General features: G+C 44.5%; 2 protein-coding genes across 2 annotated transcripts in view; one reads left to right on the forward strand and one right to left on the reverse strand.

Annotated features, from left to right (window-relative positions):
- The window catches only part of Lrguk (leucine rich repeats and guanylate kinase domain containing), a 113721-nt gene that overhangs the window by 34235 nt on the left and 53434 nt on the right, over positions 1–26052 (forward strand). Inside the window, exons 7-11 of the mRNA XM_041675561.1 lie at positions 945–1088; positions 11597–11677; positions 13687–13773; positions 15011–15117; positions 19422–19541. Of these exons, the coding sequence (XP_041531495.1) occupies positions 945–1088; positions 11597–11677; positions 13687–13773; positions 15011–15117; positions 19422–19541 (539 nt within the window). The remainder of the gene's footprint in view (positions 1–944; positions 1089–11596; positions 11678–13686; positions 13774–15010; positions 15118–19421; positions 19542–26052) is intronic.
- Positions 7180–7776, reverse strand: LOC121463377 (ATP synthase F(0) complex subunit C2, mitochondrial-like). The gene has a single exon (XM_041675562.1). It carries the CDS (start codon positions 7747–7749, stop codon positions 7327–7329), a length of 423 nt encoding a protein of 140 aa, XP_041531496.1. The 5' UTR covers positions 7750–7776; the 3' UTR covers positions 7180–7326.

The raw sequence follows: 26052 nt of genomic DNA on the forward strand, positions 1-26052 counted from the left end.
TGGAAACCGAGTATAGGTTTACCACGATGGAGCTGAAGGAGCGCATTCAGGCCATGACTTCAGAGACCAGCATGCAGCTGTACTGATGTTTAGGTTTCAGGGGTGTGGCCTTAGTGTCTTTTCCAGTTGTGCTGAGAAACCACTGCAACAAAAGCAACCTCAGTGGGAAAGAGTTTCTTCAGCTCACAGTTCTGGGCCGCAGTCCATCGTAGCAGGGGAACCACAGCCCAGGGGCCTGAGAGAGCATGTCTTCGGGATCCACAGAAGTCACGGAAGCAGAGAACAATGAGTAGATCATGCTTGGGTGTGTTCAACTCCATGTCTTCAGTCTTATACAATTTAGAATCCTCTGCCTAGGGGATGGTGGTACCCACAGTGGGTGGGGCCTCCCGCCGTAGTCATTATAATCCATCTCATGTATGCCCACAGGACAGCCCATCTCACCAATCCCTTGCTGAGATTCTCTTCTCAGGCAATATGTTTGTAGTAAAACTTAATGAAAAAAAAGAGGCCACAGATTTGCTAGAGAGCAAGGAGGGGCATATGGGAGGGTTTGGAAGGAAGAGAGAGAAGAGGGGAAATGATATATTATAATCTCAAAAATAAATTTAATAATTTGAAAAATCAAAGGACTAACATCATAGCATACATTGTTAAAAGCTTATATTACTTAGTGTTTGACTATCTTACTGACTGGAAAGTTCATCCTGAAGATGAAAATATTAAAATTCTAATGAAAATATTATACCTCGAGCTTTCAGGTGCAAAGCTAGGATTTTCTTCTTGGGCCGCTGTGTAGATGTTTAGATAGGCGAATGATGGAAATGGGGGCAGGAAAAGAACAATTTATTGTTTTCATTTTTAAAGAATGTGGGGTCCATGTCCAAATATGAAGATTTCTTGCATATTGCTTTAAAACACAAACTGTGTTTTATCCATTTCAGAGCAACAACCAGATTGAGAACATCACAGGTCTGGAGGAACTGAAAGCCTTGCAGAAGCTGGATCTCTCCAACAATCGGATCAGTAGTCTCCAGGGCTTGGAGAACCATGATCTCCTGGAAGTGATCAACCTAGAGGAGAACAAGGTGGATAACGTAGGGCGTGGCTTCCGTGGGTAACGTGGGGGGTGGCTCCCGTGGGTAATGTAGGGCGTGGCTCCCGTGGGTAACATAGGGCGTGGCTTCTGTGGCTCTGTGAAGTGATCCTGTATTGGCTTTTCAAGGCTTACATGGAATGCCCTCTAGCAAACTTTCTGGGGCAGTTCTTAGAGTATGACTTTTTGAAAAACACCACCATTCTAAACATCTGATGATTCTTAGTCACAGTATTTTAAAGGTTGAAATTGTCATCATGTGTGTGTAACTTTCTGAAGTTGTGTTCACACAACATTTTCTGTAGAAAGAAAGTGTTCAGAAAATTCAAAATGTCCAAGCAAGAAGAGACAAGAGACTATCCACAGGCAGATGTCTCCTCTTGCCTACATTCAGAAATTCAGACTACTGGTGGGAAAGGCGTGGGGAAGATGCTGTTAAAAAGGATACAAAGCTTCAGCTAGAGGCTGGGCAGAGGGATGCTTCAGCTAGAGGCTGGGCAGAGGGATGCTTCAGCTAGAGGCTGGGCAGAGGGATGCTTCAGTTAGAGGCTAGGCAGAGGGATGCATTCCAAAATCTATTTAGTACCACCAACTGCAGTTAACAATATAGTGTTTTGCATGTGTCTTAGTGTGGGGGAGGGTAGATGTTGAGACAGGGTGTCAGGTAGCCTAAGCTGGCCTTGAACTTGCTATGTAGCCAAAACCAGCTTTGAACATTGGTCCTCCTGCCTCTACCTCCAAAGTGCTAGAATTTATAGACATGAGCCACCACTAGTTATCAATAGTGGTCTTGAAAAATGCTGAGAATGAGTTTTTAATGTTCTTAACCCCAAAACAATAGCCTTTAGGAAATAATAGATTATTAGCTATATTTAGCCTTTCTACAATATGTGTATATATATATGTATGTATATATATATCATATTGAACATGTTAAATATAAATATATACAGTTGTATCTGTAATCTAATAAATGTAAATGCCACAAGAAAGGCTTAACCATAAAAATTAAGCAAAATGAACAGACATAGAAATGATTTCTTATATACTGCTATAGCAACAGTGTCTCTTCAATGGGTTGGGAAATGAATTTGTTTGCTTATCTGGCTCAATGTACCCTTTACTTTCAAAATTATATTCATATTCTCTTTCTCTCTTGAACTCCAAATTAATTAATTTAGTTAGTTGTCCCTCCCTCCCTGCCTTTCTTCTTTGTTTCCTGGTTCTTTTTTTTTTTCATTCTTCCTTCCTTGCACAGTACTGGGACCTCTCACAAGCCCATGACTAAGCTATATTCCAAGGAACTTTTTCCGACCAAGCTTGCATTCTTCATTAGGTTGTAAACAAATCAACAAAAGTCAGTTGCTACAGTCTAGAATAAGCACAGTTGTAATCTTAGACAAGACAGTTGATCTTCACCTCACTTTATCTGTTAGCTGAGTTGATTTAGTGACTTCTTACAAGGTAAATGATTCTATTAGATGACATTGGTCCATGTATCTTGTGTCGCAGGAAGACAGTACAATTTCTATTCCAAATGGCTTTAGCATCCTTTTTATGAATTGCCGTTGAGGATTGACTTAAGAAATATTTTGTGCTTAAAATGGCTCTCATATTTATATAGGGGATGTTGAGAAGGTAGAACAAGCTCATTAAATGCAAGCTCAGTACATCATCTAAGAATTTAAGAGAAGTAACAGCAGTAGTAGATGAGAACCTAGGGCCTTGCCTTCAGAAATGGGAGTGGAGTTAGACTTGAGAACCCAAGCTGTAGACAGAGACCGGGCTTTTGTTTCCCTGCTGCCCAGACCTGGATAATCAAGCAGAAACTATATTAATCACAACAGTGTTTGGCTTCTTAGCTCAGGCTTATTATAACTAACTCTTACAAATTAAATTATGTGATCCACGTGGCTTGGTACCTTTTCTCAGTGAGGCATTCTTATCTTGCTTCCTCTGCATCTGGCTGGTGACTGCATCTCTGCCTTTCCTCTTCCCAGAATTCTCTTAGTCTTGTTGCCCTGCCTATACTTCCTTCCTGGCTACTGGCCAATCCGCGTTCCATTAAACCAATACGAGTGACAAATCTTTACAGTGTACAAGAGCATTATCCCACAGCAACAAGGCTTGGATGTGCCATGGGTGTAAAGTTACCCGCACTAATAAAAGGGAAAAAGAAACAGGAGATGTTAACTTTAATGATATACATTATTAACTAGGTATCTCTGAAATGCAGTTTTAGCACATAATCTACATATGAAATTATTATTGAGCTATTTTGTCTCCTACTGTCTTATACCAGACTTTTGGCACTGGGTGTTTATGTTATAGTTGGGAGTACATCTCACTTCGTTTAGCCAGAATGTGGGTCCGGAGTCACCCCACACAGAGTATATCTCTCTCTTGCTTTTCAAGTCACTTTCAAAACTACACTGGAAAAGGGTGAAAGAAAAAGAGGTATGTTCAAATGAAGAAAGGCGTTTATAATTTCCTAATGTTAGAGATTCTGTTCTGTAAAAAAGTGGACACTCGCCCTACAGGGGACTCCTTTGGCAAATCAATCTTTGACAGTAACATAATTCCCTGTCCCCCACTGGGCATGGTGGGAGTAACCTACAATCCTTTGAAATGTTATTTGAACCCTCTGACGAGTCCCTCAGGGGTTTCTATAGGATGGTTGAGAATTTTTTGATTCGGGGGTGGAAAATATATTTGTAAAGGGAGCACCACATAGGTATGCTGCTTCCTCTATGATTCAGTGCGATGTGAGAAGGACTGTTTTCTCGGCAGCCATTTCCTCAGTGTTATTCTGTGTATACCCCCGTACATGCCTGCCCTTTGCCAGTGTTTGCTGTCTGCTGATTAGGGGGCCCCTGCCATCTTCCACTCTGTGGTCCCTGTGACATTGTAAATCATGGCTAGCGCTTAAAGTTGACCCAAACTTTCAATGCCACCACAGCCTCCACACACTCCCAGCTGTGGGATACTTGCCAGGGCGAACTCAGGGAACGCCAGGCTGCTTCTGAATCTTGGTGCTATACCTCCGAGTTTCTATGTGTCAGGAGGCTGTTGTTTTTCAAGACAAGAGTTTGTCTGTGTAGCCCTGGCTGTTCTGGAACTTGCTTTGTAGGCCCAGCTTGCCTCAAGCTCACAGATTCACCTGCCTCTGGGATTAAAGGTGTGTACCACCAAGCCCAGCTAATACCTTAGAATTTATTATCAGCATTTCTTGTCCATTTTTGCAAGGAGTCACAATGCAATACTTAAAACCACAGATGCGAGGAAAGAGCTTCACTTGTAGATAACTTCAGCACTCTGTTGAGCCAGTCTGGTCTTCTCCATTAGTTACGCTGCCTTAGACAGTCTCCCTCGATGTGGATGGAGGTGGTAACAGCGAGGCATCATTTTCATAGTGCTATAGATGGTATGGGTTCCAAGGTAAAGGGTTTCTTGCTTCTCATTGTTCAGCAATAGACTCTTTTTAATGTCTCAGGCAAGCAGGGAAAGGACATTGTCCCCGCCTTCTTGGATCCCAGTTCACACTTTTGTTCTTGTGTATGTAGTAACATAAAGAATTTGTGGGGATTTGACTGCTAAGTGAACTTGACCTCTCTTTGGTTTTCCACTTATTAGACCTGAAAAGGGGAGCACTGGGTATATGATCTGGGGGTCTCCTGTCTTATGCAGGGCCAACGCTGAAGCAGAGGCAGCCGGGTCTGGGTTGGTGGAGATGTTGGTGTGGTCACGTCACTGTTAAAGTCAGTCTCCATTCTACTCCTGCCGTTGGACACATGCAAGAAGGAGGCCCCTTGGGCGCTTGTGGTCTCTACACCCCAAAAGGCCAGCCAGGGCTAGGTAGCCTGAGCTGCTATCCAGCCCCCGAAGTAATAGAACTAGAAACTGCTCATGGTTCTCTGCAGAATGCCATGGTGTTCACTTGCAGCCTTGGTTCTTAAGCTGCTTCATTGCTTCTTCAGAACATTTGAGCTTTCAGGCCAGGCCTAATATCACTTTCCCTATAATCATGGCCCTTAATGCCTGCTCCAGAATGGCCAAGTTGGCCTACTTCTTGTTAACCTACTCAGTGGAGCTGGAGTAAGCCTGCTAAAAAAGTCAAGGACTTGACTGAGATCATTAGGCCATCGATAGAGAAAAGAAGACCTGATATGATCAGTCCACATAACTTAGGGCAGAGACCAGTAGGCTTAGGGGTGAGCGTGGGGCCATGTGCTTTCTGGTTAGGGATTTGGGAGGTGGGGCGTCATCACTTTCTTTTTGTCTACTTCCAGGGCTCCATACAGCTAGCCTCTCCAGCACCTCCTCCGTGTGTTCTTGAGCCTCCACACTGTCTTTCATCATTAGTATTTACTATTGCCCACGTGCTATGGAATAATTCTTCCATACACTGTGAAAATTTGTTGCTTTCCTTGTTAATAAAAAGCTGATTGGCCAATAAATAACTAGGCAGGATTTTCAGGGCAGAGAGAATGCTGGGAAGAAGGGCAGAGTCTGAGGAGTCTCTAGGCAGAGTCAGAAGAAGCAACATGGGAAGTTCATAGATGAGGTAAACAAGCCTTGGTGCAGCACACAGACTAATGGAAATGGGTTAATTTAAGTTGTAAGAGCTGCCTGGAGATAAGCCTAAGCTACGGATCAAGCATCTATAATTAATATTAAGTCTCTCTGCATTTATTGGGGGAACTGGCAGTCCCAATGAAAAGCTTCACCTATACCCAAGATTATAGCATGCCATACTTCATTCTTTATATCTTGAAGAATTATTTTCTTCCCTCTAGGACAGTGGTTCTCAACCTGTGGGCCACGACCCCTTTGGGAGTCGAATGACCCTTTCACAGGAGTCACCCAAGATCATCGGGAAACACAGATGTTTACATCATGATTCAGAACAGTAGCAAAATAACAGTTATGAAGTAGCAACACAAATAATTTTATGCTTGGGGTCACTGCAACATGAAGAGCTGTATTAAAGTGTTGGAAAACCACCCTTTAGGAAGGTTGAGAACCACCTCTCTAAGATGTTACCTTCTTGACCTTGGAGGGTTTATCTTGTTCAAACTGTGCCACGCTTGATTTATGGTTGGCACTCAAGAATATTGTTGGGTGAAAATATGACTCTCAAGAGTCCTCAGTCCCTCACCTATGAAGGGTGTGGATGGTGTCTAAGGTGCAGTAAAATTCTGGGAAAACCGTGCGTGCATACGCAGGTGGCTCACCTGGCCCCCTCCTGGGTGAAGAAAGGTAAATGGGCAAAGGTCACCAGTTGTTTGAGTGGAGACTGTGAGGCCACAGTGAGTCAGAGGCAGTAAAAAGGAAGGTCCCGGAGGGGAACCCTCTGAGGCAGAAATCGCGAGGCAGCATGGACTGAAGACGCTAGGTCTCTGTCAGGTGATGGGTGACTGGATGGCAGTGGTGCCAACCAGCATCATGGCGAGGCATGACATTCACTTTCTCTTAATATTGTAGAGGCAGGATCCCACTCCAGCGTAGGGAACTGCACTATGTCGCCATCTCTCTCAGAATGTAAATGCGGCCTAGACGCAGCTTCTCGGAAGCTAATCCTGTGAGGTAGAAGGTCCACTAACCCTTCCCTGCCTCCCTTGTTTAGAAAAGGGTTTCTACAGGTGAAGTTAATGATCTCAACATGAGATCATGCTGGTATTAGGATGACCTGAAGGCCTGAGAGACAGAAGGGGAGAGAACAGACATGGAGACCAGGTTTATGTTGCTTTAAGTCAAGGCTGTCTGGCTTCACGAGAAGCTGGAAGAGGCAAGGAAGGATTCTCTTTTGGCGCCTTCAGAGGAATCACCGCTTGCCAGCCTTTGATTGCACCCTCATCTTCAGAGCCGTAAGAATTAGCTCCTGCCGTTTTCAGCCTCCTGGTTTTGGGTTTGTCATGAACCCTCCAGGGCTGGAAGAGTGTGCTGCTGTGTGTCTGTGGAATGGAGGGGAGGATGAGAGTTATTTTTAACGCCAATCACTTGTCTTTTCTGATTTTTGCGTTTTAATAAAATTTCCTTACCTTAATTTTAAAAGTATTCTTATGGATTTTTTTTTTTTTTTCTTATTAGTACAGTATTTATTTGTCTTCTCTCTGTCAAACCCTGAGCCAATCACTTTCCCCAGACTTCCTGGGGAGGTACAGGAAAAGGAACATACAGGGCAGACGGGACACAAAAGAACTACGGGAGGTGAAGTGGAGACAGCTGCGTCACATGGCGAAGAGGATGAGAAAGGCCACCATTAGACAAAAGAGCCCCATGGCCTCCGAGAGGGCAAAGCCCAGAATGGCGTAGGAGAAGAGCTGTTGCTTCAGAGAAGGGTTCCTGGCATAACCAATGATGAGGCTCCCAAAAACAGTTCCAATCCCAGCCCCAGAGCCAGCCACCCCAACAGTAGCAGCCCCAGCCCCAATGAACTTGGCGGCTGTGTCGATGTCCCTGGAAATGACACTGGTTTGGAAGCTGCGGCTAGGGACGAGTGAGGTCAAAGGACGAGGGACTGCTAAGCTGCTGAGGGCCTCATCTCTCCGTGTCTGTGGGTTCAGCTCCACTGCAGACAGAGGACGGCTCAGACGCTGAGAGGTGCTCCTGACCAAGGAGCGGGTGGAGATGAACCTGGAACAGGCATACATTTTCAGGGGTGAGGGGCCAAGGCAAGAGAGCTATCTTCTCTTATGGATTTTTTATTTCAAATTTTGGATTAGTTTTTCATTGTTTAGTCTTTAACTAGGACTTGCGTGTGCACATGTGTGGGGAGCAGTGTTCAATAGGAATTGAATTCCCATATAGAAAACAAATAGTCCCAATATTTCAAAAATCTGATTTAATAGCATAAGATAATCTATTAATGGATATGTCAGGATTTATTGAATTATTTACTTATTGAAATTTGTTGTGTTTACAACTAACTTGCTATTAAAATAATGTTGAAGTATATATTCTCACACATAAATCTATCGTTACATGCATTTTTTATCATTTCCTCATGATGGATTTTTGGAAATGCCATTACTGGGCATAGGTGTCATAAAGCACATTCATGCTTATGCCTCCCACTGCAGTTATAAAGTTCGGATAACGTATTGTAGACATCTCTGGCTCTTCATCGGTCAATACAATCATTTAAAATTGCCAATCTGGAAGTGAAAACTCATGTTTTGTATACTGTTTTATATATATTTCTTTGATTCTAAATGAGGTTAAACATTTTTGTTGAATTTTATTTCCTTTTTAAAAATTATCTGCCCATCCTCTTAGCCACCGTTTTCTTTATGATAGTTGTTCTTTGATTCTCATTGTATGTAAGGTCCGTTAGCTGTATATTTAAAATAATGTATGGACTATGCTACATTTCCTGTAGTATATTCCTTTATTGTTTTTATGTTTGTGAAAAATCTTTTTCATTCTGGATCTGATAGATGCTTATCATAAACTATTTCCCCTGTGTTGTTTTTACTATTTTCAACTTTTTTTCTTCTTCACCTTTTTTAAACAGTTATGAGACTGGGTGACTTTCATTTCCCCCTCTCATCTTTTCGTGTATTTATCTGTTTGTTTTTATGTGGATGGATGTTTTGTGTATTTATCTGTTTGTTTTTATGTGGATGGATGTTTTGCCTCCACATACGTATGTGCACCGTATGCATGCAGTGTCGCTGGGACCAGAAGAGGGAGTCAGATCCCCTGGGACTGGAGATGCAGCCATGAGCAGCCACGTGCCAGCTGGGAGTTGATTCCTGGTTCCCTGGAAGAGCAGCCAGCGTTCTTAATCACTGAGCCATCTTCCCAGCCCCTTCACTCTTGTTCTTGAGATAGGTTCTCACGATATCTCCAGCACTAGCTGGCCTGAAGCTCACTATCTAGACCAAGCTGGCCTTGAGATCTTAGAGCTCTGTCTGCCTTTGCTGGGGTTAAAGTCATGTGTCAACACACTCAACTACCTTCAACTCTTAATCCATAATTTAATTTGTATTATAACTGATATAGAGATTAAATTCACATTTTTATGCTAAAAAATCTCCATAGTAATTTTTTTTTGCAGAATTAGAGTTTAGTTTTAATTTATGCTTCATTGCTTCACCTGTTCATTTTTATTTCAGCAATGCATTTATTGCTATCATTATCCTCGGTTTATCCATCCCCCAGCTGCTTTTCTGCACAAATTCTTATGTATGCAGCAGTGGAAAACACTTTAAGTCATTGTATCAATAGTTTCCCAAGGACAGAATACAGGCCTGTCTGTCTGTCTGTCTGTCTGTCTGTCTCTCTCTCTCTCACACACACACACACACACACACACACACTGTGTATTATCACTTTTTAAAAGGCTAGTTAGTGATGCTTAGAAAACATTGGCAAGAAATAAATGGCAAAAACAGAAATAAATAAAGAAAAACAACTTAGTGGGCTTCTCGGGGTGAGAGGGTGGCTACCAGGGTCCAAGTCCATTAGTGGGCTGAAGTTTTGAAAACAGTATGACTTTTTCAGTGTTTTACTTTGGTGATTCTGGGTGCTGTGGAAGTCTTAGGTCTGGGGGCCCGTGGAGAGCCCTCATGAGGCCGTGAGGAGAGGGTACACAGAAAGAACAGCCAGCACTGCTGCATGTTACCAGCTTGACAGGAAGCCTGCCCCTTGCTGGTCTCACCCTACCTTGGAAAGACTGAGAAAGATGCTGCTTCCTCTGTTATTCACAAAGACGTGTTGATGGCCCACAACATCTTGGTGGTAAACTTATATGATACATGGTTATTCTAGCCATGGCATTTGAAAGTCATCGAGATCCTTCTGTGTCAATTACCACACATACGATTTTCTAAAATGAGTACATAGTATTCCACCTATAGGACAGTGTTGTGACTCATTCAGTCACATAAGGATGGATAAAATTCTTAGGAAAAGGGGAACGCTTTTACTAACAGAATTAGACTGAATATTCTTGTATGTAATTTTGGCCTGTGTGACGATCTCTTCAGTAAGTCTCGGGGAGTGGGATGGCAGGATACAATGTAAAAGTCTCGGGGAGTGGGATGGCTGGATACAATGTAACTCGTCAGATTGCCTGTTAGGAAGAAGGCTCACTTTCCTCTCTCACTGGGTACGGCCAGGCCTTGTGGGTGAGACACGGTGGATGCAAGAACAAGAACTGTATGCCAGACGGAAATCAAGCCCATTGCTCAGAAATTCTGATGGAAAAATACAAGCCAAGTTTACTGTCTACCTTCCTGAAAAAAAAATCAATATAAAAACAATTTTATTTTTCTTATAGATGGTACACATGTCAGTCTGAAGGACAATTTCATTATCTTATATGGGGAAAAGCTAATATAATAGCTTGCTACTTCTCCAGCTAGCTTATTTTTTTGTGCATGGGGGACACACACTGTATGCTGCAACTTTGGAGTTTGCCTTTCTGATGACAGTTTTGGAAATGGCATCCTTGACTGTGGTTAGTGTGACTCACCACCCGACTTAGTTTTGGACTAATTTGCATTTTGGTGTCACTGGGGTTTGGATGACTTAGAAATTATCAGTGAACCTCTTGGTAGAATGCTTCAATGAGACATGCAGAAATACTAATTTATTATAAAATCCACTATTGCCCCTGGACTAAGATTGTAATCGTTTACTGTAGAAATCTTAAGCCTATTTGTCATTACAGTGGTGGAGAGCGGAGGGCTGCTGCAACCCAGGCTGAACCCCTGGCTAAATCAAGCCACGTTTCGACCTGGGGAGCCCCTTCTGGTTTTGCAAATTGCAAACTAGAGCCTGCGCACAGAAATGCTTAGTCAGCAGGCGCATCCTTGGACACTCACCACTAATTGGTCACACAACCGACGGCGGGCGGGGCAGGGTAGAGTGGGTGGTGTGGCACATACCTTTAATGCCAGTGCTCAGGAGGCAGGGCCAGGAGGATCTCTGTGAGTTCGAGGCCAGGCTGGTCTACACAGTGAGTTCAAGGCCAGTGAGGGTTACGTTGAAGAGACCCTGTCTCAAAATAAACAAACAAATTATACAGTTTCTGCTGTGACGCAATCCTTACGGAAAAGGCGTAGAAGGCTGGCCTGTCTCCTACAGTGGAAGGCTTAGGCAGTCACAGGCAGCAGTGGGAAGAAACTGGGTTGGGCAGAAAGTCTGAGCCTGGAGGGCTGGAACAAGGTGACTGTTCTGTTTCTCTCACTTTACTTTACGAGCTATTTTAGTTCTACTCAAAATCAGCATGCATGAGGAGATTACTGTTCTCCAGCCTGAAGGAAAGGGAGAAGATGGGGCCCCGTGTGCTCTCATCTCCCGAGGTCATGCAGCAATTCCCGCCTCCTCCAATGACTTTAGAGCATTCTCCTTGGCAAGCTGCGTATTCAACCGGACACATTTGAACTAAATTAGATTTAAAGGAACCAATTATATTGGCTCCTGTTATATTGTGTTCCCTATTGTCTTCGCTGGCTGTTGATAATGGATTTATTTATTTTGATCAAATAGATTGAGGAGCTGAGTGAAATAGAATATATTGAAAATCTTCCTATCCTTCGAGTTCTCAATCTGCTAAAGAATCCAGTTCAGGTGAGAGTTTATTTCCCTCGGGGAGGGGGAAGGGAAGGGAGCAAGGACCAGTCTTAGAGTTCCCTTTCAGCCCATGCTGTTGATAGGGAGCATCAGGGATGTGAGTGCAGCCCCCACCTTTGGAAATCATTACAACAGCTACATGAACTAGCATTGTAAACGGCTTGTTTTAGAGAAGTGTGGTTGTCTTTCAGGGCTAACAATCTGTCAACTGCCCCAGTTCCTGTAAAGCCTGCAGTTGAAAGTCTCTTACCTGGCCCTTTAAGTCATGTGGTGGGTGGAGCTAAACGTTACAGCAGAGGATGAATAATAAGATTGTAAAGCAATGTTCTTGACCTTTCATATTGGAGAATCAAGAGCCCAGGGGTCCGGACAGAATGTGGTTTCTGTTTTGTAACAGCAAAGGCAGTGTTAGCATGGACGCCCAAAGTAATTTGCCTGAAGAGAGCCATGGAATTGGCATGGATATAAAATAACTATAGACTAAAATAACATAGTCCCTAAGGGTTTGCAACCTTTGCGCTCTAAGGGTCAGGGACAGTTTTCCAGGCTCCTCTTTTCCTCCATTGCTCATGCCCTTCTCCTGCCCCCTTCCTTCACTCGTTGTCTATCTTTGTTTGGTGTTTGTATCCATGGTCTCCCCTCTTGCCTCCACAGAGTCCCAGCTAAGTCAGCTCCTCTTGTGTTTGCCTTGTTTACATCTTGACGAGTATGTCTAGACAAATAAAAACTGGCTTTGTGGGAGCCTAGGCAGTTTGGATGCTCACCTTACGAGACCTGGATAGAGGTGGGCAGTCCTTGGGCTTCCCACAGGTCAGGGAACCCTGATTGCTCTTCGAGCAGATGAGGGAGGGGGACTTGATCGGGGGAGGGGGAGGGAAATGGGAAGCAGTTGTGGGGACGAGGCAGAAATCCTTAATAAATAAATAAATTTAAAAAAAAAGAAATAAAAAAGAGATATTGAAAAATAAAAGCATATGGGGGGGGGGGGGGGGGACAGTGGCCGGCAAGGTAAAAGCCTCCCAGGGGAAGCCGTGAGGAGCAAGACTGAGTGGCCCCAAAGCCCCAGGCTCGGGCCCTCAGAGAGTGGTCTGTGCCTACAGGAACCCCTCCCGCCAGTGAATTCACCTATAAACAAACAGTCACAGCCCTTGCATTGTGAAGCGTGCAAGAGAAGCTTTACAAATGCATCAGTTGGTGCATGATAATCATCCAGGGGTCGGGGCCTGGCAGCTCCCTCATACATACAACACGGAGTGACTCGTCAGGGTAACTAGCAGTCTGTCTCCTGTGTCTCTGTGTGGGGACCCTAAGGAGTGATCCTGTTATGTATTTACTACTCTTGCATTCCCATCAGTGAAAGGCATCTTCCACCTGTATCTCGCTATTCACAGAGACGAAGCATCCTATACCAGAAACAAAAACGAAACAAAACACCCTCAGTTACCACTTTTAAAGTCAGGCAATCCTAACAGTTGGCAGGGAGTAAAGAGGAATTTGTTCATAAGCCAAGTCTCATTTTATTATTGCAAGGTAAGTTCATAATGAATGATCCCAGCTAATACAAAAGAACACACTAAATAATAAAGACATGATGAAATAATAAGAAATAGCCAAATGTCATTATTTTCAGTAATGAAACTCTTTGGCATTAGAAGAGAGAAGCTTGGCATCTTAGATGGGGTGCCCCACCTCGTCAAGGCTTCACCTCTACCCCTGAGGATAATCCTGCTACCCTGCTTATCTCACAGGGAAATTAGTGAGATCCGAACATGTGAAGCGATTTATCAATTATAGGACACATTTTGCATCTTTGTTGTTAATTTAAGGGGCTGGTGAACGTGAAAATGCAGAGCCCTGTGGGGGTGGAGGGAGCGTGGAAGACAGAGTCATGGCAACGGGTCTCGAAAAGGCCCAACTAGAACAGAAAGGCCCCTGAGAATAGGTTGGTGTTCGCTGACCTGGGGAAGGGAAAAAGCCATTGAATAGTCTCCTCTTGCTTTAAATAGAGCAAATCCGAATACTGGTTCTTCGTAATATTTATACTGCTACGGCTGACAGAGTTAGATCAGCAGAAGATTAAAGTGGAAGAGAAGGTACGTATGTAATCATACATGTGCTCCGTGTGTTTTCCGGTTAGTATGTTCAAAACTCGCGTGCTGATTGTAGCAGGGTTAGTGCAACCAATCAGCAAGACGCATAGCAGTATGCAGATTAATCCTTTCCAGGACGGATCTCCTTGTCCCGGGTTTGTCAGTTGAACCCCCTGTTGAGCTGGGTCTCAGCACATGCACTGACAGGCGGTCCATGGGTGCGGTGGGCAATCTGTCAGTGCGGAAGGTGCACAGGCGCCCCCTCCTGCTGCCCACTCCCGGTTGTTGCTGACAGCAGTATACGCCACTTTCCTATCTAATGGCAGACTCTGAAATTGTCTGTTATTTTGAAAATTAACAACGAAATGTATCGTGTCTTTTGATGTAATCGAAAGGCGTGCAAATCACTATCGGCTATTGTAGTGTCTCTTCTTCTTCTGCTCTCTACGGTGATCTGTCTGGTCCAGAGTTGCGGAGGAATGAGCTCTTGAGTGCTAGCCAGCACCAGCTCCCTCCTCCCATGGCCGCTGCTTATACCAGATCCAATTTGAGAAGGGAATGAAGAAAGGTATAGAGGTGGGCACCTATTCCATCCCAAAGATGCCTTTCTGCAGCCCAGACTAAGAGTTCCAGATGCCTCCCCATCCTTATTTCCACACTCCCAGCTGCCAGGCTCAGGCCTCTTTTGACATTTTACAAGTAGAATTAAAATGAAAATCACCGTTAAATAAAGGGTCACGTACTTAGGAGGCCAGTAAAAACAGAGACCTTTACACCAAGGAAAGGGCCTGTATCCTTGGCTCGAGAGAGCCAGAGGAAAGTGGAGCAAGTCTGGGAGATGTGAGGGGGTGGGAACAGTCCTGAGCAGGAAGATACCAGAAAACAGTCCAATGGCGTCGACGACATAGAATCTTGAACAATGCATTTTATTCCTTCTTCTCGTACTAGAAGTTGGATTGTTTATTGTATTAAAATTAATCACCTGCTTCAGAGATATTGTTTTGTCTTTAGCTTGCCCCAAACCGGAGAATATAAAGGAAATGAGGATTTAAGGACCTGGCCCAGCTTTTTACAGTAACAGCCATTATTGGAATTTTAGGGAAGTTAGAGTGATAGGAAGAATGAGTGCAGGGCCAGGGAGCATGTGACTTACCTGGTCAATCTCTCTAAGCGCAGGCCAACCCTCATGTTCTTTTGGGAGCAAACACATCTCCTTTTTACTTTCCTCCTTCTGGAAAAGGTTTCTGCCGTGAATCTATATGACCCTCCCCCTGAAGTGGTCGCTGTCCGAGATCACATGATCCATGTTGTCAACAGCATGTCGCAACCACAGAGGATCTTTGACAGGTATTTATTAGGACCCTCTACAGGTAGAACGCGTGCCAGAAACAGACAGGATTGCTGTTTCCTCTAGCCCTCCTTCCCGTGTGAGTCACTCCTTCGCTAGAGAAGCGACTTCCTCAGGGCTGGAGAGAAGGCTCACAGGCTAAGAGCACTGGCTGCTCTTCCACGGGACCTGGTTCAATTCCCAGACCTACATGTGAGCTCACAACTGTCTGTAACTCCAGTCCCAGGGGATCTGACTCTCTCCTGGCATCCATGAACATCAGTCACACACATAGCCCATGGACGACAGACTCCGTGCAGGCAAAACACGTGTACATAAGACAGTAAAAAAAAAGTTTGTAGTTTCTTTCTTCCTTCTCTGCGGTAAGGGGCCATGTCTCCCACTGTGGCTGCTAACTGTGCACTTGGCTGTGTTTTCCCTTTGGTGGCTTTCCCAGGCATGATGGTGATCTGACTCCCTCCATTCTATCTTCAGGACCCTTGCATTTTAGCTGCCAAAGCGAATCAGGGGTAGAGGGTAGACTGAGAGGATATGGTCCATCATCGTGATGCAGAATAAAGAACTCGCAGCAGCGGCAGAGGGGTTTTCTTATGTCTGGGCAGATCGGGAAGTGGGGACGAGAAGGCAGGCTCTCAGTCCTGGGTGGTACCAGTGTTGGTTTGAATGAGAAATGTCCCCTATGTTCATGTATTTGAACACCTGCTCCTCAGTTGCGGTGCTGTTTAGGAAAGATTATGGAACCTCGGGAGGTACGGCCTTGCTGGAAGAAGTCTGTCATTGGGGGAGGACTTTGAGGATGTACAGCTCTGCCCAGCTTCAAGCTTGTCTTCTCTGCTTTGTATTTCCCATTGAAGATGTGATCCCTGAGCTACCTTCTCTAGCTGCTTGCTGCTGTCCCTCCCCTGCCGGGATGGACTGTTCCTCGAGACCTGTGAACGCAAAGTGAACCCCCCCCCTTTTTAGTTGCTTTTTGTCATGATAGCTTATCACAGCAAAAAGTAGCCAATACAACGCTGTACACATGCCATTCCCCTCAGTTAACCCTCTCTGGAAAACCCCTCAAAATGCACCCAACAGTGTGCCTCATTAATGTCCTAGACAAGCTGAGGGTCACAGTTAACATCACCCCGTCCCTTGGAAACCCTTCCTTAACTGCGGGCAGATGCTAAATATTCCTGCCAGAGAGCTTTCCCTGGATTCTGATCTTGAGGGGAGTACCTAGAAGGAAGCCCAGCTCACCCCGGAGAAACCTGAATTGTCTCTGCTGGGATGCCACCAGCGCAGCAGGGAGGAGCCACCATGCTTGGCTGCACGCAGGAGTCTCTCACCTCCACATCCGAAGACAGATTTACCACGGTTTCTCCATTTCTCTTGAAGCAGTCTGTCAGAGCAGATGGCCATTTACGCCACAAGTATAACACAGAAATTCTATCAATACCCACAGGCGTTTTAAAAATACTTGTAAAGCTCTTGGATATAAGTGCTTCTTTTCTTCCTGCGGTGTTTGCTCCTGCACCTCACAGTTGGCTTCCCGCAAGAGAGCAGAATGTTTGATTTCCCGATCCAGGACGCGGTTTTTGCAAACAATGTCGTCATGTCGACATTGGCAGTTTTGCATGTTCATGAGAGCCGTCCAGGCGAGATGATTTAGCCTTCCATTGTGTACATCAGAAGTACATTTGACTTTGAGAAGGTCTCTGTCTTGATTTGCCGCTGCTTGCTCGATGCTTTAGGGTGTATTTATGTACGAGCACGTATCAAAGACATCAGTAGTCGTGTTTGAGGAACATACTTCCTAGTCACATCTGGCTGCCAGACAAACAAGGGCAGAGGCCAAGGAGGTGTGGATCATGGCTCACAGTTCTGCCTCAGTGGCTGCCGGGAAGACCAGCCATTGCAGCTGGAGGAGGGCACCAGGGGGCTGCAGGCACCTGGTCTGTCAATGGTATACTGACATTGCCGGAAAATCAGTGTTTCCTGAATGGGGTGAGGATGCCTGATTGAAATGATGCAGACAAACTGTGAGTGGCCTGGTAGTCACTGATAGCTCTGCCCTTTAGTATGCTCGACTTCCCCAGAACCGTCTTATGCATGCTTTCCCCCAATTCTGGCCCTAGGCATTTCTTCAAGAGGCCTTGGTTTTGTTCTGGCATACTTTGGACGTAATATATGCCTTCATAATTTTTTTTTGCTTATGGAGAATTTTTGAATTGTCTAACACTTTTCTGGCTCCATGGCTTTGATTTTCTCGGTCAGGAAAACTTCCTTTTTGGCTATTTTCAATATTTGTCACTATCTGTCATATATTTTTTTCTTGAAAATTGAGGGTGTCACTATGTGCATGCCATTGTAGGAAATAGTATACAAGGGACTCTGTACCTTTCCCCCACATCCCACGACAGTGTTGCCCTGGACAACAGTGAGTCAAGTACCAAAACCAGAAGACTTACCCAGAAGCCTTCTGAGTCACCGGGTTTCTCTCGTCCCTCCGGGGCTCCTGTGTGCTCAGTCCTGTATGCTTTTGTGCGGCTCTATCGGGAGTCTGTCAGCTGGCAAGCACCACATTCAGGACTTAGCAGTTTCATCCCAGGCCTCCCCGTGGTGCCTTTAGATAGGTGTGTGTGACTCTTCTATCTATCCCTCTCTCCCTCCACATCTTCTCTCACCGCAGAAGCCATGATCTGCTCCCATATCGTAAGATGGTCAGGATTTATGATGTATGATGTACAAGATCAAGAGTATGATGTACAGCGATCACACAGTGTAACTTCCCAACGCTCTCGTCCTCCCACCCCATGCAGGGCACCTTCCTGGAGATTCATCCACGGGGGTGAATCCTTTTATTTATTGTTAAGTAGTATTCCAGGGCATAGATGTATCAGCATCAGCCATTCACACATTAAAGGTGTTTACGCTGATTCCAGTTTGGGGTGCCGCTAATAAAGTTGCTGTGAGCACCCGTGAGTAGGTTTTGCGTGTGACACTTTCAACCCATCTGTTTCCAGTGGGCGCCTAGAGATGTTCGGAGGGCTTCTGTCCTTCGATCTGTCGGATGGCGTCCACTGCTTCCTTTTCCAGTGCCAGCTCCAGTCCCAGGCAGCCGGCACATTGCTGGAGACTCGTACCTCCTTCTGTGGCACGTGTTCTCCGTGGGCGCTTGCGTTTAAGCTTCCCCCATTTTTATGGTTATCCACGGAGATTAGAAACCCATGCGGTTTCCTGGACGTCATAGACTCTTCCCTGAACCCACAGCTCAGCTATGCAATCAAACATTTCATTCTGTTTCTACGGTTTATCTCACAAAGAGTGTGCACCATTGGCAGTGTGTGATGTAGGACACCATGTTGATAAATTCGTTCCTGTTTAAGGTCGGGGTCTCTCTACGTAACTCTCGCTGTCCTGAAACACACCCTGTAGAACAAGCTGGCCTTCAGCTCAAAGAGCCCTTCCTGCCTCCGTCTCCCGAGTGCTGGGATGAAGGGACTGTGCCACTCTGGCAGGCAATACTTTCATTCTTTATTCCGGTCTTCCAGCCTAGAGTCACATGCCAGCCCTTTGAGCATGTCAGTCTGCCTTCCCTTACTCCAGTTTGTGTTAAGTGAGGATTAATAGAAACAGCCTCCTTAGCGCTGCGCTATTTACCTGAGGGTGTGTAGGAGTCTAGCGCGCTGCCTGGCAGGCGGTGAGCACTCTGGTGTGACTTCACTGTTATGCTGAAGCCTGCTTTGCATGCCTGTGTTCTAAGGCGGGGGATAGGGATGCTAAACACTGACCTCAGAATTCCCTCACTGTGCTCAATGGTAAATTCCGGGAGGAAGGAATACTTAGCAACCAGGAACTAATGTGTCCTACCATATTTCTCCTTTAGAAAAGCTTGGTAAAGGAAATTGAGGGAAATTTGTATTTTACCTTATCTATCCTTTGAATGAAAGTTATATTTTATTTTATGTTGTATATGTGTGTGTGCCTGAGTGTATATATGTGCATAGTGTGTGTGTGTTGGGGGGAGGTGCCTGTGAAGGCGAAAGGAGGATATCAGATTCCCCTAGAACTGGAGTTATGAGCTGCTACATGTGGGTGCTGGAAACCCAACCTGGGTCTTCTTGGAAGGGCACTTAAGTTCTCTTAACTTCTGGTCTGTCTCTCCAGCCCTAGTATTATTTTTGATATATTACAATCTTGTTCCAGAGAGTGGGACCATCCTTCTGCTTGTCTGTATTCAGTGAGCGCTTGTCAGTTCTGACTGTGAGTTAGAAACCCCGCCTGTGCAGGGAGCTAATGTCTCTGCGGGTTCTTGTTGCAGCACTCTGCCAAGTCTGGATGCCCCTTACCCCATGCTGATCCTAACTGGTCCTGCAGCGTGTGGGAAACGAGAACTCGCCCACCGCCTCTGCAGACAGTTTAATACTTACTTCAGATACGGGTAAGTTTTCCGTTGCGTGTAAGTCTGGGAGATTCCCCTGCCTTGTTGAGGGCAGCAATAGTTTCTTTACAAGGTTCTCAGATGTTGGTAATTCTGTCTGCTTTAAGCAAATTCTTAGATGGAAGCACAATTTATTTAAGTTATACTTAAAAGCTAGAAGTGATAAGTAAGTGAAGTGGATGTCAGGTGTATGACAAGTCCGCGGATGTCCCAACCGCCATATTGCTACGATTAGATTGGTACAATTACTTGGTCTTGCATGATGTGGAGTCTTGTTTCTCCCACCATCCTAAATGATATAGTAGAGATGATTATTAGCATATATTCCAGTTGCAGAACTTACAAATTAGTGAAAAGAAACAACAAGATTTTGTCTTTGGTGAGACCAGTAGTAAATAGATCTCAGTGACCAAACACGTAGACAAGCAGGGCACACTTGGTCCTTTATACACCTTCCCCACGCAAGGTCTTTTAGCCTCTTTGCCATTAATCGTACTGTAATCTACACAGGGTTCTATATGTAACCCTTCTAATGTTTAAATTCGTTCTCCAAGACCTGAAAATACTGATTGCTTTAACTGAGTGCAATGGTGTTGGAAGGAAGTGTCCCTCTACTATCTTGCTGTTGTGTGACCAAAGTAGTGAGTCTCCTGGAGACCTATTTATTGAACCAATGAGTTTACTGGGGTCACTTACAGTAGTGTGGAGACCCAAAGGCGACTCCATCACCATCTCTGCGTCCATCTCCACATAGGCGGGACCCTCCGCTCACTACACCACTTCCAGGCGCCTCAGCAAGCCCTCAGCAGACCTTCCTGAATATATATAACCTCAGAGAAATGGAGGTGTCAGGGAGCAGGGGTGGGTATGGCAGTGGGGTGGAGGATGGAAGCACAGCTTGTAGTAGGATGTTTCACTCTTTTGGTTTTTTGAGCCCCCAAATAAATCACACACAGAGCCTTATTCTTAGTTATGAATGCCCGAGCTTAGCTTGACTTGTTTCTTGCCAATTTTCCTTAACCTAAGTTAACCCGACTACTTTTTGCCTCTGGGCTTTTATTTTTCTCTATTTCTGTACACCTTTCTTTGCTTCTCTCTCCGTGGCTTGCTGTGTAGCTGGGTGGCTGGCCCCTGGTGCCCCCCCCCTCCTTGTTCTCGCCTTTGCTCCTTGCGCTCCTCATTTCTCCTATTTATCCTCTCTGCCCGCCAGCCCCGCCTATCCTTGCTCCTGCCTCGCTATTGACTGTTTATCTCTTTATTAGGACTCTGAGGTGTTTTAGACAGGCACAGTAACACAGCTTCACAGAGTTAAACACATGCAGCGTAAACAAAAGTCACACACCCGAAAGTAATATTCCAACAACTGTTTATGAATCTCATGTCTGGAACTTCCTGGGATTTACTTCCTGAGTCTTGAGGCACATCCCTTCAGCACTCCATGAGTCTTCTGAGCTTCCTTCCAGGATGGACTGTTAGCAGTTTGGAAGGGACTTGCTAGACAGCACATGCACTTTGACAGGGTGCTGTTGCTGTTACCTGCTGGGCTGTCTTCCAGGGACAGCCTTCCCCCAGCTGGCTTTGGGTCCCATGCTCTGGAGCTCTGTGTCTCCTCTCCAGACAACACTAGTGTGTGTGTGTGTGTGTGTGTGTGTGTGTGTGTGTGTGTGTGTACACATACATACATACATATACACATCTGAGAAAACCAGCCTGTCAGACTGGTATGTATGTATCTTAGATATATACATACACATCTGAGAAAACCAGCCCACAAGACTTAGAGGTGTTTTAGATGTTTCTGGAAGTCACATTTAGAATTGAACTGTCTGAACTGTTTCCTCTTTGATGTATATATCTTAGATATATACATACACACATCTGAGAAAACCAGGCCACCAGACTTACAGGTGTTTTAGAAGTTTATAGAAGTCACATTTAGAATGGAACTGTCTGACCTGTTTCCTCTTTGGTCTTTACATGTGGCAAAGGAACTGCTTTGGGATTAGTGGTATCTGCCAGTGAGTTGAAGATGTAACTACAAAGCTGTATAGGCCAGTAAGAAAAATTAGTTTCTAATGCTGTTACAGAAAAAGTCCCCTCCTGAAGCTGTATGTGTTAAACAATGCAAATGGCATCTTTAAAAGGCCCATTTATGTAGATACTTAAAATTGCAACACACATTTGGACATTTCTAGACACAAATACTATAGAATATAAATATCACAAAGTAACAAAAATAAGCTAAAAAGTTAGTACTAGCATTGAAAAGCTTAGTGTGCTGTTATGTTCACGCGGGGACACCAGCCTGCTTTCAAAGATAAGCTGAGCGCAGCGAGTAGAAGGTCAAGCTAGGGCAGTAGGGTGTATGCTGATCATTGTGCCAGGGCATAAATTTGGAACCTTTTAGCAAACCAAAGCGACCTAGGGAGCCAGGGCTTTCACTTATTGTTGTCGTGTCTGTAGCGGCATCTGGCAGTAGTGGTGGCCTGGTCCTCTTTATTTACTGGTGATATGCTCTTGCCAATGTGTGTTTGGCCTGATATGTTTTGGAAATACTTATTGACATACAATCAACATTTCTAGTTCAATCTGCTTGCATATTCTTATCTGGTTCAGTTCCTCATCGCCACCCAATCCTATATGTCCCTTATTAAAATGCTTACCCATCCTGATTCGATTGGTTCACTTAGTGTCTTTTTCCCTGGCTTGTCTAAGCCAGCCAGAGGAGTGACCACATCAGCCTTGTTCACCAATGAGCTTCCGCTGCCTAACATATGCCCAGGTGCTTATTACATGTGTAATGAATATTTTTTTAAATGACTGACAGACTGATTGAACAAATGGACAGCCAGGTTAATGGCCGTGTATGCAAATTTAGTTGAAGTTGCGGTGACAGGAAGCAATGATGACTTTCCTGATGGATCTGTGGAGAAATGGATGGATGGATGAACTCATTCATCAAGTACTGAGTTCCTCCAATGTTCTAGTCTGTGATGATATGAGAAAGACGGCTGAGGTCCTTTCCTCTGTGTGGTGTATGCTCTGGTGAGGAGCCCCTCTGCCTTAGATCACAGACTGTGTGGCCTCTGTGTGCAAGTGTGAGGTGACAAAGCAAGCCCCACAGAATGAACGCCGTGTGTAAGCAGAAACTGCATGTTCATCTCCCAGCCTTTCAGACCCGAATAATCACACAGAAACTATATTAATTACAACACTGTTTGGCCCAGTAGCTTAGGCATTTTCTGGGTAGCTCTTATATCTTAAATTAGCCCATGTCTATTAATCTGTATATTATCACGAGGCTGTGCCCTACTGGTGTAGTTCTGGCGTCCTTCTCCTTTGGCAGATACATTGGAATTTCCTGACTCCACCTTCTTTTTCTCTATATCGCTATTTCAATTTCCCGTCTAACCTTATTCTGTTCTGCCATCGGCCAAAGCAGCTTCTTTATTAACCAGTGGTAATAAAACGTATTCACAGCATACAGAGGGGAATCCCACAACAGCCATGCTTGGTGCTGCCACTGTGGTTCTTCTCTTCTGACTGGAAGTGATGCGTGTCAAGATGCTACCCACTGACAGCTCCTACCACCGTCTCTCTTGTCTCCCTCCCTCATAGGCTCAGAACTGGGTTCACCCACTGTGCCTCAGCATCCTCCTGGAGACAGATAGCCAGGCATGGTCAGTGGCAAATCATTCTAAGAATTCCACCCAAGACCATGTCCTTGGATGATAAAGACAGACCTTGGATAGCTAGGGATTTCATCCATCTAGAAAACTAAGATAGTTCTGTCGTTATATGAAGCCACTTTCTGATTAAAACTATAGATAAACATCTCAAGGGACAACCCATTGCTCTCAGTTAGAGGTGATTTTTATATCTTCCTTATCCCGCATAGACTGTAGATTTTTAGTTAAATGAAAGAAGGCATGGATACAATCTCATTGGGCAACATTTTCCTGACTGTTTATTTGGCTCTTCTCTTTCCCTCCTTTTTTCTTTCTTTCTTTTTTTTCTTTCTTTCTTTCTTTCTTTCTTTTTTTTTTAAATGGCATTCGCCAAGATCAAAATGTTCAGTGGCATTCTCACATGCTAGGTTGCATGTACAGAGATATGAATAAAGAACATAGTTCTGCTGTATAGTGAACAGTGGTGGGGCTGTGTGTTACAATCTATTGTGATTGTGCCCTGATTTTACTATTTCTTCTTGGCTTAGAAATCAATCAGATTTCTTTCTTTACGTGTGTTAGTTACTAGTGATCGAGAGATAAAAGTGCACTGCTTTCAAAGTCTATTTCTTTATTTTGTTTTTGTTTTTTTAATACAGGGTTTCTCTGTGTAGCCTTGGCTATCCTGGAACTCACTCTGCAGACCAGGACAGCCTCGAACTTAAGGATCTGCCTGCCTCTGCTTCCCTACTGCTAGGATTAAAGGCGTGTGCCACAGCCACCTGGCTGTCTATTTCTAACTTCATATTACCATACAAGCCAGTGACTTCCTGGAAAAGCACTGGATGAAGGAGGCCCCACCAAACGAGACTATCTTCCAGTTTTAAGGCCAGTCACGTGATCTGAAGCATCCTTAAAGACAAACTTTATTCTTCCCTCCATCTTTATTGTCACTCCAGCTTTCATGGCTACACATTGAGAGAAACCCTAACCACGTGTCATATGATCACACGCGTGAATCGTGGGTGCACGGCCAAGCTCTGCCTGAACATCAGCATAGGACTAGCTGTCCTGCTCACCGTTTCCTGAGGCACTCCAGTCGAGAACTGAGCTTCTAAATCTGTCTCTGAGTCACACTCAACCACCTGCCCACTCTTGGTTCTTGGACATCTTTTCTTCCTGTCACCTTGTCCTAGATGCTTTGGAATGCCATGAATAGGAATGGCCATCCAAATTCCTTTCCTTCCTGACGGTGACCTTTGCACAGGTGTGGTGTGTTGGGAGCTTCGTTGAGAGTTCTCTCTGGAATGCCAAAGCCCCCCTAGTCCTTTATCACCAGACACGGAGTCCCTAACTTTGTCTTTTTGTGGTTAAGAGAAACTAACAAGGAGTGTGGCTCCCATTATAAGTTGTGATAAAATCACGTATCATGGTTTCACCAGTAAATTAATTAGCAAGTAATAGAATCACAGAAATATGCAAAGGAGGGAGTCGATGCTGAAGAGGAGGGGCCGAAGAAGCCCATTTCCCTTAAACTTGGTGCTGGTTTTCCCTAAGCGAACTTGGGAACATTGCTTTTACCGTGAAGTATTTCCTTTGCTGCACATTCATAATCAGGCTGCACACACAGTGGAGGTTTCTGTGTGTAAAACTGGATGACAGATTGAAAAGCCCACAGGTCATCTTGGGTCCTTCGTAGTAGAAGGTCCCACAGCGGTCACCAGTCTTCCCCTTTCTCCACACAAATGGAGCCATCTCTTTGTTTACCTGCCCAGTTGCTTCAAATTGCTTCTTTGTCTCTTCAGAAATTCTTCCCAACTCCCGCCACTCAATCCCTTTGTTGGGAAATGTAAATTCAGTGTAACGGGTAAAGACATTGCTGAGAGTGTCCAGCCAGGGATGCCAGGCCACAGCTTTATCTCCTCTGTCAGGGACACCAATAGACAGAGGGTCCCAGGGCTCTGCCCAGGCACGGGGAGAAATGCCAGTGTGTTCCAACAACAAAACAAATGTCACCATGTTTTGACTGTTCTCTCTTTCTGGCGTCTACAGTGTAAATGTAACATTGAGACCTGAAATTTTCCTGCTACGGTTAATTCTTGATTATAATATAAAGAGAGCCATCCTATGAATTTTAAATTGCGTTTTTGACTTCGTAATGTCTAGGTTTTGGAGGCTCCACCTGACTCTCTTAACTGGTGTGTTGTTACAGAAGTTGGCTAGAGTCATCCTGGCATGTCTGCTTAGTTCCACGTAAATCACCGTGTTCAGCTTGTCATCTGTAAAATAAGAAATAATATCTACTCAGTGGTTTTTTTTCTTTTTGGTAAATGATTTAGCATGTCAAGTATCTGTCAATTCTCATTTCCTATTTTAGCACTATTAGATAATCTAAAATTCACTTTTATTACCAGAACTTAAAACTGGGAAATCAGAAGGCTGTCATTGGTTTTTTTTCTCTTTTGGGGGCCTCTACCCAGCTCCCAAATAAAGACATGGAGACTTATTCTTAGTTACAAATGGCTGGCCTTCGTTTAGCTTTTTTCTAGCCAGCTTTTCTAACTTAAATTAACTTTTTTTTTACATTTTTGCCTCTGGGTTTTTTTCCCTTTCTTTATTCTATATGTCTGTCTTTCCTTCTTAGTCTGTGGCTTGCCCCTGGCATCTTCCTCTCTCTTCTTCTTTCGTTCTTCTCCTGTTTATTCTCTCTGCCTGTGAGCGTCAGTTATTCTTTCTCATTAGCTTTCAGCTTTTTGTTAGAATCGGGTGCCTTCTGCAGGGAAGGTGAAACAGATGTAACACATCTCTACATGGTTAAAGGAATATTCTGCAGCATAAAGAAA

The sequence above is a fragment of the Microtus oregoni genome, unplaced genomic scaffold (genome assembly GCF_018167655.1).
Source record: "Microtus oregoni isolate MIOR12 unplaced genomic scaffold, Mior012 000026F_ref0000081, whole genome shotgun sequence".
NCBI classification, from domain to species: Eukaryota; Metazoa; Chordata; class Mammalia; order Rodentia; family Cricetidae; genus Microtus; species Microtus oregoni.